Raw genomic sequence first — 12,426 nt, 5'->3', positions numbered from 1 at the left:
GGCCCTTAGCAGTGTCTGAGGTTCCAATCTCAACAGTGGAGAGGATGGAAAGAGGAGTCACAGGCTACTTAAAGAAGTGGCTCGGAGTTCCACGATGCCTTACCACCATAGGCCTCTGTGGAGATGGTGTCCTCAAGCTGCCCCTCACCAGTCTAACAGAGGAATTCAAGTGTGCAAAAACCAGGCTCCAGATGACACTGAATGAAGCTCGAGACCCAGTGGTGAGCACAACGCGCCGACTTTGGCAACTGGGCGCAAATGGAGGCCAGGAAAAGCAGTCCAGGAGGCAACAGCAGCCCTCAGACATGCTGACATTGTGGGTCATGTTCAGCAAGGGAGAGGAAGCCTTGGGCTAACTAGCCTTGCTGCTTGGAGTAAGGCCACTGCACCAGAGCGGCGGAAGTACGCCATCAGGAAGAGACTGCAAGATGGGCCAAGGCAGTCTCTCTTTCCAAACAGGGACAGTGGACTCGATGGGACAGTGTGGAGAAGAGAAAGATCAGCTGGAAGGATCTGTGGGCCATGGAAGCGAGGCGGTTTTCCATCAGAGCAACATATGACATCCTTCCAACACCAGTTAATCTTCACCAATGGTATGGTGAAGATCCAGACTGTGCCCTCTATTCCATGCCAGCCAACCTCAGGCACATTCTCACAGGGTGTAAAACACCCTCACCCAAGGACGCTACACTTGGCGTCACAACCAAGTCCTTAAAAACCTTGCGTCCGCCCTGGAGGACAAGCGAGCTGCCACCAACTCCCTACCACCCCCAGCAGCATCACACCCCTTACGAACAAACTTTGTCCGCGAAGGGGCTAAACCTCCGAAGAGCGGCTCTACACCATGGTGTACACCATGGTGTAGAGCGAGACCAGCTGCGCTTGGCCCGCGACTGGAAAATGCTAGCTGACATTGGCCGGCAACTTGTGTTTCCTCCGGATATCGCAACCACCACCCTAAGACCTGACATGGTGCTCTGGTCCCGTTCGCTCAAGAAGGTCTTCATCATTGAGCTCACAGTACCCTGGGAGGACTCAGTAGATGAGGCTTATGAGCGAAAACATCTGCGCTATGACGATCTAGCTGCCGAAGCACGGCATCATGGCTGGAACACAAGTCCGACCAGTGGAGGTGGGCTGCAGAGGTTTTGTGGCAACATCTACAACCAGACTGCTTAGAGACATGGGAATTAAGGGCCAGAGCCAGCTTTCGGCAATCAAAGCTGTATCGGAGGCGGCAGAAGGCGGCAGTCAGTGGCTCTGGATGAAGAGGAAAGACCCCAGCTGGGCCCCGAAGTGAGAGGGCCAGGAGGTATGCAGTCAACAATGCTAGACTCAGGGAGGAGGACGCCCCTGCCATGCATAGTCCCATGGGATGTTGGCTATCAACAACAAGGCAACTTCTATGACTAATTGGGAATGGGACGAAAGCGTATGATTGATCACCCTGTCGCTGGCCAGCTTTGGGGAGGGTGTATAGTGTGAAAGGCCGAAACACCCTAGGAACCAAAGGTACACTACTGACGATGCGCTCCCCAAATTTCACCAGGCTCACTGTTCATTAACTCTTGGAAGTGCTTGCACAAAGGATACTAACATCTCATCCTGTGTTCTTGGAATCTTTATATGAAAACCACTCATGTAGAAGGTTAACATCACATAACATCTTTTCACAAATAGTTTCATGTTTAATCACATACATTCCTCAATATATATATATGTAAACCTGACAGCTGGGAAATGTACACATTAAGAGATATAGTTGTGTGTCAAACAACTTCGACAGGATTGTTCTTTAAATGTCCACGGACAATTTCCACATTCTCAAAAATAGAAATGGGTTAGCTCTCCCATTTTGGGGATTAAAGAGAAGCTCTTTGCTCTGGTAGACTCTCTCCCTCAATACTGCATGGGAGTTTCCACCAGGTATTTATGACAGTTGTAAAACCTGACGTGGGAGAGAGAAGGGGGGAGCCACAATCTACACCCAAAAGGCCACATCGTGACAGTGAGAGGAGATCCTCATGGCCGTTTACAGAACAGGAGTATCTGTCTGTATCCTTACTGCTGACTGGGTCTAGGTAGTTATTTTGGTATTTGGGTTGGTGAGACTTTGTCAGAAGACAGCTGGTGCTACAGGTCAGTGTTCACTTATTTTCCTCTGTGGAGGAAGACACCTTCACCTGCAGCTCTGAATGATTCTAATGAATTATTATAATTTGATATTATATATTACCTGTAGATATTACCAGTAGATATTATATTACCTGTAGATATTACAGTGCCTTGCGAAAGTATTCGCCCCCCTTGAACTTTGCGACCTTTTGCCACATTTCAGGCTTCAAACATAAAGATCTAAAACTGTATTTTTTTTTGTGAAGAATCAACAAGTGGGACACAATCATGAAGTGGAACGACATTTATTGGATATTTCAAACTTTAACAAATCAAAAACTGAAAAATTGGGCGTGCAAAATGATTATATTGTTTGTGTTGTCTGGGCTCCTGATTGATTGAGGTATTTTCCACAATCAAAGCAGGGGTACAGTATCTCCCCTGTATGAACTTTCTGATGACAATTTAATGTTTTAGAATCAGCTAAACTCTTCCCACACTGAGAGCAGTGGTACAGTTTCTCACCGGTGTGAATCCGCTCATGAATGATCCAATTCCTTCTGTTTAGCAAAACTCTTCCCACAGTCAAAGCAGCAGCGGTGAGGTTTCTTCCCTATACATCTCTGCTGGTGTTTCTTGAGGTGTTCTGATCTGGAGAGACTCTGCTCTTTCTCCTCAGCATCATGATGTTGTCGAGGTGCCCCAGATGATAAGCCCTTCCCACTGAGAGAGCAACGATTAGGGATGTCCCCTGTGAAACAAAGACGTTAAATCATTAAGTTCTGCAAATATGGGTCCATAAACAGATCGGTATTTCCATTAAATGAATGCCTTTTGCGTCCTTCTGATATTTTTCCAGTAATAATTGTGCACCAATATTCCATTTTAAATCTGTTATATAAAATAAAGTGACATTTAATACAGAACACATGGATGGAGTATTTGATTAATTAGATTTTTAATATGAATAAAGACTTGCTAAAGTGATACAATTCAGCATTTTGACAGGTCCCTTCGTCAAAACTTCTAGTAAGATTTTAACCCACCTAATACAATAATAACTCGTAGGTTTACCATCATTGAGTAAAGTTACAAGCGCAGAATAATATGATTATTGTGAAGTCAATTAGTATAGGAGTTTGATTAAAACATGGACAAGCTTGGAAAGTAGAACAATTTCCCTCATAAACCTGTTTACATGGACACATCTGAAATCAGGCTACGTGACTTTGATAAATGCAAAAAATAGGCTATCAAAATAAACTTTCTACAACAGCGACCATGTTATTTTAAGCATATTTGATTGAGTTCGGATAAATAAAGCTGCATACTTTCAGTTTTTCCTGAACTCACCGGACTCGAGCAACAGATGTTAGCTGGCGCTGCTTGCCTATTTTAGCCATGTAATCCAGAGGTTTTGTTGTTTTCAGTCGTCCCCTGTTAAGTCAACACGGTTACTTTATTTGGCACTTACTATAGTATTTATTTCTATGTAACCTCTTGAGATGAGAAACTTGTTTTTTATTTAGTTGAGCACTTGCTCTTCATGACAGAATGTTAAAATTATGTGAAATCAAACGTTTTTTTTTTACCAAGTTACACTTCTTAAAATCGACCAGATATTTTAATCAATATATGCTTAAATCAATTATTTGTTACAGAAGCAGACTGTAGTCTAATCCACACACCATGGTTCTTACGTAATGAAATCATATCTCCATGTTCCTCTTCTCCTCTCTCAGTTCCACTCTGCCCCGGTGTTTTCCTGCAGTCGACCAGACCCAGCAGTAAAGTACAGGGAGACATTAGACCTGGGGACTCCAGGGGGGTGAAGTGGGGCAGGCTAGCTTTGTCCTGTTGGCCACAATAAGTATTCTACATTGATTAACATTAAACCAAATATTGTATTAATTTAGTCTAAACCTCTGATTTGGGTGCATCCCTAGGATATCTCATTTTTCCTCAAATGCTGAATCGTTCACTACTTCCCACTAATCTAAGAGCATTGACTGGTGGAGGAATGGTCTAGTTTCCACCATATATCTCATATCAGTCATTTCCTTTCAAACAGCGATGAAGAGGTGAAGCGAGAGGGATAACTGGGCCCAAAATCTGTCTTCTGTTTCATTTGATCAAATATCAAATTCGTACCGATTAGGTTAAGAGTGTATTGATAAAAAAAATAGGACACTTTATATGGTAGTAGTGACGCAAACAAAGCCCTAAACCACGCCCATTTCTACCATTGTCCTTATTAACATGTGATTTTAACCCTAACCTTAACAACACTTCTAGCGTTATGCCTAATCCGACATAAATGTAAATGCTAAATAGAAGTTGGACTCTGTGGCAACACGCATGTCTTCCCTCTCGTTGGCTATAATGGTCCCACCTGATCTTGCCTTTTTCCGATTTCCTTCCATTTTTAAAGACATTTATTTTCTTTGTTTGAGCGGCCACTTGAGTATCAGGTCAAATAATGGACAATGTGTTCGAAATCAGCGAAGGAATGTGAACACTTTGGGAGGAAGGAGAGATAATTAGGTCAGTCACAGATTCCTAAACATGATATAGTAGTAGTAGTAGGCTACTTTGTTGAAGAAGAAAAAAATCCCAACAAGTTTTTCCGTCATGTTTTTTTGTCCAGCCGTTTATACTCAACACATGAATGTGGAGGATCCAAGTTGATGAAAACTTGGCCTAGACATTTTGTACAACACAGGAGGCATATAGACTTACCCGATCCATTGTGGAAGCTATTGTTTATTTGTATGGCATGACATGTTGTAGGGTACAGTACAGTTGAACTACTTTTGTTGTAGTGTTCAGATAATGACTAGGGACTAGTTGCTGTGAAAAAAAATCGATTCTCAAGGCTGCGACTGATGCGCCCCTAGACGAGAGCAATCAAACATCTATTTAAATATCAAAACGTAAATAAGTTAGAACAAATAAACGTCTCATGTAGCCTAATATTACTTCAGAAAGTTCCTGGATAACATTTGACGTGATCTATAAAAGTGAAGAAAACGTTCAACACCCCCTTTCCCTAAGAATCCTGTTGTCTGATTTCGTCTACTTTTACCTGACAGCCACTTGGAACACATGCGCAAAGAGGAAGTATGTCAACAGGCTTCTCTCTCGCGAGGGAGTATCTGGTTCTCGAACAACATTGTCCTTGTGCGCCAATTAGTTCATATTAGTGGGAATCTATTTACACGGAGAGGAATTATGGAAAGATACAACTTTGAGGTAATTGTTCAAATATAAGTATGAATAATTAAAATGTTATTATACTAAGCAAACCAGACGGCACAATTTTCTTGTTTTTTCAAATGTACGGATAGCCGGATAGTCAGACAGCATTTACAAACAAATAATTTATGTTTATTGAGTCTGCCAGAGCAGAGTCAGTAGTGAGGACCAGGGATGTTCTCTGTTTAGTGAGTCTGCCAGAGCAGAGTCAGTAGTGAGGACCAGGGATGTTCTCTGTTTAGTGAGTCTGCCAGAGCAGAGTCAGTAGGGATGACCAGGGATGTTCTCTGTTTAGTGAGTCTGCCAGAGCAGTCAGTAGGGAGGACCAGGGATGTTCTCTGTTTAGTGAGTCTGCCAGAGCAGTCAGTAGGGAGGACCAGGGATGTTCTCTGTTTAGTGAGTCTGCCAGAGCAGAGTCAGTAGGGAGGACCAGGGATGTTCTCTGTTTAGTGAGTCTGCCAGAGCAGAGTCAGTAGGGATGACCAGGGATGTTCTCTGTTTAGTGAGTCTGCCAGATCAGAGTCAGTAGGGATGACCAGGGATGTTCTCTGTTTATTGAGTCTGCCAGATCAGAGTCAGTAGGACGACCAGGGATGTTCTCTTCATAAGTGTGAATTGAACCATTTTCGGTCCTGCTAAGAATTCAAAATGTAATTAGGACTTTTGGGCTTTAGGGAAAATTACATTATTTTCTTGTGGGATGTAGTTAAGTGAAAGTTGTCAAATATATACATAGTAAAGTACAGATACACCCAAAAACTACTAAAGTAGTACTTTAAAGTATTTTTACTTAAGTACTTTACACCCCTGCGTAAGTCTTTCTTCTAAACTACAGTCAAATGTATTGTATTTATAACTAACTCCCTTCTGTCTATGTATAACTTGTATACAATAAATAAACAATAAAGATGCAATTTCAAAATAACAAATAAAGCTATATTGTAGCAATAAAGCAAACGTTCGCTAGCTAATGACAAGCTCATCTCTGCTGCCTGAATTCTTTCACGTTTCTCTCGTCTGTGTTTCTTGCTGTTAGCGATCACATGGACAAGCAGTAGCATACTGCAGTAGTAAGACTACACAAATTATCAACATTTTATTTTTACTCTGCACAAATAGAGAACAGTCAGCCCTCGAATGCTAGCTAACGAACGGTCTGTGTGTTGACTACAGGTTTAACTAACGTTAGTTGAATGTAACATTGACACTGTGTGCTGACTACAGGTTTAACTAACGTTAGTTGATTGTAACATTGACACTGTGTGTTGACTACAGGTTTAACTAACGTTAGTTGATTGTAACATTGACACTGTGTGCTGACTACAGGTTTGGACGTCACTACAGATGAACCCTCTATCCTGACACCTCTGGAGCAGTGCTGCTGGTATAACATGGTACATGATAAAAAATTAAGACATAAGTTGTGTTATCATGAATATATATACTCACCTAGAGGAGAGAACATGATAAATGAAAAATATAATTTATTCCTCTTCTTTCTCAACTTTTACTTCATTTCTCTCTCGCTCTCTTTCTCCTTCTCTAGGATCCGTCACTCTACCCTCCTGTGTCTGTCTGCGTCTCCTCTCCCTGCCCCAGTACAGTCTGATGTCATGAGGGACTCTTTTTCATGATCCTCTATTCCCGTGGCCCCTCTCCACCCTGGACCATCGCCTAGCAACCGCGCTCAGAACCTTTGAGCCGTTGCCAGGATCAACAGTGTAGCCTCCATGGACGAGGTGAGGATTATGTCACTCATTATAAGACCTTGGTTACACCTGTGACACATGCAGGGTAGTCTCTTAGAAAACAGGATTCCAAATGGGTTCTTCAGCTGTCCCCATAGGAGAACTCTTTTGGGTTCCAGTTGTGTTAAGGTAGGGATACAGAACATAGCTCTATTTGGTAGAAGACCAAGTCCATATTATGGCAAGAACAGCTCATATAAGCAAAGAGAAACGACAGTCCATCATTACTTTAAGAAATGAAGGTCAGTCAATCCGGAAAATGTCAAGAACTATGAAAGTTTCTGCAGGTGCAGTCGCAAAAACTATCAAGCGCTAACTGGCTCACATCAGGACCCCCACAGGAAAGGAAGACCCAGAGTTACCTTTGCTGCAGAGGATAAGTTTATTAGAGTTAACTGCACCTCAGATTGCCGCCCAAATACATGCTTTGGAGAGTTCAACTAACAGACAAATCTTAACGTAAACAGTTCAGAGGAGACTGTGAATCAGGCCTTCATGGTCGAATTGCTACAAAGAAACCACTACTAAAGGACACCAATGAGAAGAGGAGACTTGCTTGGGCCAAGAAACACGAGCAATGGACATTAGACCGTTGGAAATTTGTCCTTTGGTCTGAGGAGTCCACATTTGGGTGGGTTGATTCACTGTTGTGGTCGGCCTGTCTGGGTTGGCCTGCTTGGTCATGTTCTGTTATAATCTCTACCCGGCACAGCCAGAAGAGGACTGGCCACCCCACATAGCCCGGTTCCTCTCTAGGTTTCTTCCTAGGTTTTGGCCTTTCTAGGGAGTTTTTCCTAGCCACCGTGCTTTTACACCTGCATTGTTTGCCGTTTGGGGTTTTAGGCTGGGTTTCTGTACAGCACTTTGAGATATCAGCTGATGTACGAAGGGCTATATAAATAAATTTGATTTGATTTGAGATGTTTGTTTGCAACCGCTGTGTCTTTGTGAGACACAGTTGGTGAACAGATGATCTCCCCATGTGTGCTTCCCAACATGAAGCATGGAGGAGGAGGAGGTGTGGGGGTGCTTTCCTGGCGACACTGTCGGTAATTTATTTAGAATTCAAGGTACACTTAACCAGCATGGCTACCACAGCATTCTGCAGCGATACGCCATGCTGTCTGGTTTGTGCTTAGTGGGACTATCATTTGTTTTTCAACAGGACAATGACCCAACACACCTCCAGGTTGTATCAGGGCTATTTGACCAATAAGAAGAGTGATGGAGTGCTGCATCAGATGACCGGGCCTCTACAATCATCCAACCTCAACCCAATTGAGATGGTTTGGGATGAGCTGGACCGCAGAGTGAAGGAAAATCAGCCAACAAGTGCTCAGCATATGTAGGAATCCTTCAAAACTGTTGGCATTCTCTCCAGCTTCATGAGGAATGAATCACTCTGTCATTCCTCATGAAGCTGGTTGAGAGAATACCAAGAGTGTGCAAAGCAGTCTTTAAGGCAAAGGGTGGCTACTTTGAAGAATCAAAAATATACTTTGATTTGTTTAACACTTTTTTGCTCACTACTTGATTCCATGTGTTATTTCATAGTTATGTATTCACTACTATTCCACAATGTAGAAAATAGTAAAAAATAAAGAAAAACCCTTGAATGAGTAGGTGTTCTAATACTTTTGACTGGTACTGTATATTTTGACACATTATTAAGATATTAACATGCATGATCTTTTTGATATAAGGAATACCTAGGATAGGATAAAGTAATCCTTCTCACCCCCCCTTAAAAGATTTAGATGCACTATTGTAAAGTGGCTGTTCCACTGGATGTCATAAGGTGAATGCACCAATTTGTAAGTCGCTCTGGATAAGAGCGTCTGCTAAATGACTTAAATGTAATGTAAATGTAAATGATGAAAGGCAACTAATGATGTCACATAGGCCTACAGATCAGTGCCCCCTTTAATAGAGTACAGTCATTGCCAAAAGTTGAGAATGACACAAATATTAATTTTCACAAAGTCTGCTGCCTCAGTTTGTATGATGGCAATTTGCATATACTCTAGAATGTATTGAAGAGTGATCAGATTAATTGCAAAGTCCCTCTAACATGCAAATGAACTGAATCCCCAAAAACATTTCCACTGCATTTCAGCCCTGCCACAAACGGACCAGCTGACATGATGTCAGTGATTCTTTCGTTAACACAGGTGTGAGTGTTGACGAGGACAAGGCTGGAGATCACTGTCATGCTGATTGAGTTTGAATAACAGACTGGAAGCTTCAGGAGGGTGGTGCTTGGAACCATTGCCAGTAAGATTGTACCTAAATCAACCATTTATCGGATCATCAAGAACTTCAAGGAGAGCGGTTCAATTGTTGTGAAGAAGGCTTCAGGGCGCCCAAGAAAGTCCAGCAAGCGCCAGGACCGTCTCCTAATGTTGATTCAGCTGCGGGGTCTGGGGTACCACCAGCACAGAGCTTGCTCAGGAATGGCAGCAAGCAGGTGTGAGTGCATCTGCACGTACAGTGAGGCAAATACTTTTGGAGGATGGCCTGGTTTCAAGAAGGGCAGCAAAGAAGCAATTTCTCTCCAGGAAAAACATCAGGGACAGACTGATATTCTGCAAAAGGTACAGGGATTGGACTGCTGAGGACTGGGGTAAAGTAATCTTCTCTGATGAATCCCCTTTCCGATTGTTTGGGGCATCTGGAAAAAAGCTTGTACGGAGAAGACAAGGTGAGCGCTACCATCAGCCCTGTGTCATGCCAACAGTAAAGCATCCTGAGACCATTCATGTGTGGGGTTGCTTCTCAGCCAAGGGAGTGGGCTCACTCACAATTTTGCCTAAGAACACAGCCATGAATAAAGAATGGTACCAACACATCCTCCGAGAGCAACTTCTCTGTGACGAACGATGCCTTTTCCAGCATGATGGAGCACCTTGTCATAAGGCAAAAGTGATAACTAAGTGGCTCGGGAACAAAATGTCGATATTTTGGTTCCATGGCCAGGAAACTCCCCAGACCATATTCCCATTGAGAACTTGTGGTCATTCCTCAGGAGGCGGATGGACAAACAAATACCCACAAATTCTGACAAACTCCAAGCATTGATTATGCAAGAATGGGCTGCCATCAGTCAGGATGTGGCCCAGAAGTTAATTGACAGCATGCCAGGGCGGATTGCAGATGTCTTGAAAAAGAAGGGTCAATACTGCAAATATTGACTCTTTGCATCAACCTCATGTAATTGTCAACATAAGCCTTTGACACTTATGAAATGCTTGTAGTTTTAGTTTTACTTCAGTTTTCCATATTAAACATCTGACAAAAATATCTAAAGACACTGAAGCAGCAAACTTTATGGAAATTCATATTTGTGTCATTCTCAAAACGTTTGGCCACGACTGTAGATGGTTAATATTATGTAGATTACACGTCATACTGCAACTAAGCACGGGAGGGGCGGGTGGTCACTTATTGTAGCAAATGTGTAGCTCCTGTAAGACATGTTTCTCCATCAATTGTTTCAAACTTATTTTATTCTCATTATCATGACTATAGCATTGTTGTTTTGGAACTCAGGCGCACAATATATCCTGGTCTCTTCTATGTAATTCAACTCAACATAACAAAATAAATGACACCACACTACAGATGTCTATTTTACATTTGGATTGACATGCAAGCTTTCATTCTGCAGAACAAATCCCCAATAAAAAGTAGAACGGTAGGGTATACGTTATTATCAAGTGTACTTACAGAGTGAAGAGAGAGCGAGAGTTTTGATAGAATGCCTTATTGGATGTGTGAAACAGAGTCTGAGGTCTGTGGTTGACACCATCCAGATGTACAGAGGCTAAAATGGTGATGAAGAGCTGTCTTCCTGTCATGTCTTCTCCTGACAACCAACATGTCAGTAAAGGGCTTTTCAACAAATCTATTAACTTCTTATGGAGCACTTATTATACAAGAGGCCTATGTTCCTTCTAGAAGCCAAGGGTTTAAGTCAGTCAAGCTATTCTACAAGAAGGAGAGTTGTAAAATATCCCTATTAAGATCCTACAATATAATTGGACCACAGTGCTCTCTTCTGGCATCTCAACACAACAGCCGTCAACAGCTGACAGCAGTCAACAGCTGACTCAAACCATAGAGGTAGGTAGAGGGAGCACTTGGACCAAAGCCTATTTTAGCATGGATAGCAGCATTGAGGGTTTTCACCATTTTGAAGTAGTCGACTAGGTGGGACTTGATATGAGTTCAGGAAGGATAAAAAAAGTATATCCAGGTCAGCATGAAGGGTCTGCTAATTAATTATACTCCTGAGCAAACATTCAATGACTGCAGGTGGCAGGAAATCACCAACCTTGACTTTGCACCTGTTCAGACGATACAGACTCCAGCACAGATGACGGCAGTTTGCACCTGTTCAGACGATACAGACTCCAGCACAGATGACGGCAGTTTGCACCTGTTCAGACGATACAGACTCCAGCACAGATGACGGCAGTTTGCACCTGTTCAGACGATACAGACTCCAGCACAGATGACGGCAGTTTGCACCTGTTCAGACGATACAGACTCCAGCACAGATGACGGCAGTTTGCACCTGTTCAGGCGATACAGACTCCAGCACAGATGACGGCAGTTTGCACCTGTTCAGACGATACAGACTCCAGCACAGATGACTTTGCACCTGTTCAGACGATACAGACTCCAGCACAGATGACGGCAGTTTGCACCTGTTCAGGCGATACAGACTCCAGCACAGATGACGGCAGTTTGCACCTGTTCAGACGATACAGACTCCAGCACAGATGACGGCAGTTTGCACCTGTTCAGATACAGACTCCAGCACAGATGACGGCAGTTTGCACCTGTTCAGACGATACAGACTCCAGCACAGATGACGGCAGTTTGCACCTGTTCAGACGATACAGACTCCAGCACAGATGACGGCAGTTTGCACCTGTTCAGGCGATACAGACTCCAGCACAGATGACGGCAGTTTGCACCTGTTCAGACGATACAGACTCCAGCACAGATGACGGCAGTTTGCACCTGTTCAGACGATACAGACTCCAGCACAGATGACGGCAGTTTGCACCTGTTCAGACGATACAGACTCCAGCACAGATGACGGCAGTTTGCACCTGTTCAGACGATACAGACTCCAGCACAGATGACGGCAGTTTGCACCTGTTCAGACGATACAGACTCCAGCACAGATGACGGCAGTTTGCACCTGTTCAGACGATACAGACTCCAGCACAGATGACGGCAGTTTGCACCTGTTCAGACGATACAGACTCCAGCACAGATGACGGCAGTTTGCACCTGT

The 12,426-nt window shown here is 43.2% G+C and overlaps 1 protein-coding gene and 1 long non-coding RNA gene across 6 annotated transcripts in view; one reads left to right on the top strand and one right to left on the bottom strand.

Moving 5' to 3' along the window:
* Positions 1 to 2,404: 2,404 nt before the first annotated feature.
* LOC118375022 (zinc finger protein 436-like) lies at positions 2,405 to 5,086 on the bottom strand. Of its 2 annotated transcripts, none has more exons than XM_052513244.1 (3): positions 4,855 to 5,086; positions 3,804 to 3,969; positions 2,405 to 2,866 (listed from the first exon to the last, which is right to left on the bottom strand). In XM_052513244.1, exons 1-3 carry the CDS (start codon positions 4,861 to 4,863, stop codon positions 2,655 to 2,657), a joined length of 387 nt encoding a protein of 128 aa, XP_052369204.1. In that variant the 5' UTR covers positions 4,864 to 5,086; the 3' UTR covers positions 2,405 to 2,654. The 2 variants fall into 2 exon arrangements, with proteins under 2 accessions (XP_052369204.1, XP_052369205.1); XM_052513245.1 differs by having other exon boundaries at positions 3,816 to 3,969.
* Positions 5,085 to 12,426, top strand: part of LOC118374234 (uncharacterized) — a 34,151-nt gene continuing 26,809 nt past the window's right edge. The window contains exons 1-4 of one of the 4 annotated variants that reach the window (XR_008126643.1): positions 5,208 to 5,367; positions 6,697 to 6,754; positions 6,917 to 7,109; positions 8,284 to 10,744. This is a non-coding gene — a long non-coding RNA (uncharacterized LOC118374234). Of the gene's footprint in view, positions 5,368 to 6,696; positions 6,765 to 6,916; positions 10,745 to 12,426 lie in introns of those variants that run through there. The other 3 variants (XR_008126644.1, XR_008126642.1, XR_008126641.1) reach the window with 3 other exon arrangements.

Source organism: Oncorhynchus keta, unplaced genomic scaffold (assembly GCF_023373465.1).
Source record: "Oncorhynchus keta strain PuntledgeMale-10-30-2019 unplaced genomic scaffold, Oket_V2 Un_contig_992_pilon_pilon, whole genome shotgun sequence".
NCBI lineage: Eukaryota > Metazoa > Chordata > Actinopteri > Salmoniformes > Salmonidae > Oncorhynchus > Oncorhynchus keta.
Note: the sequence above shows the minus strand (reverse complement) of the source record. Positions and strands in the feature narration are given on the sequence as shown.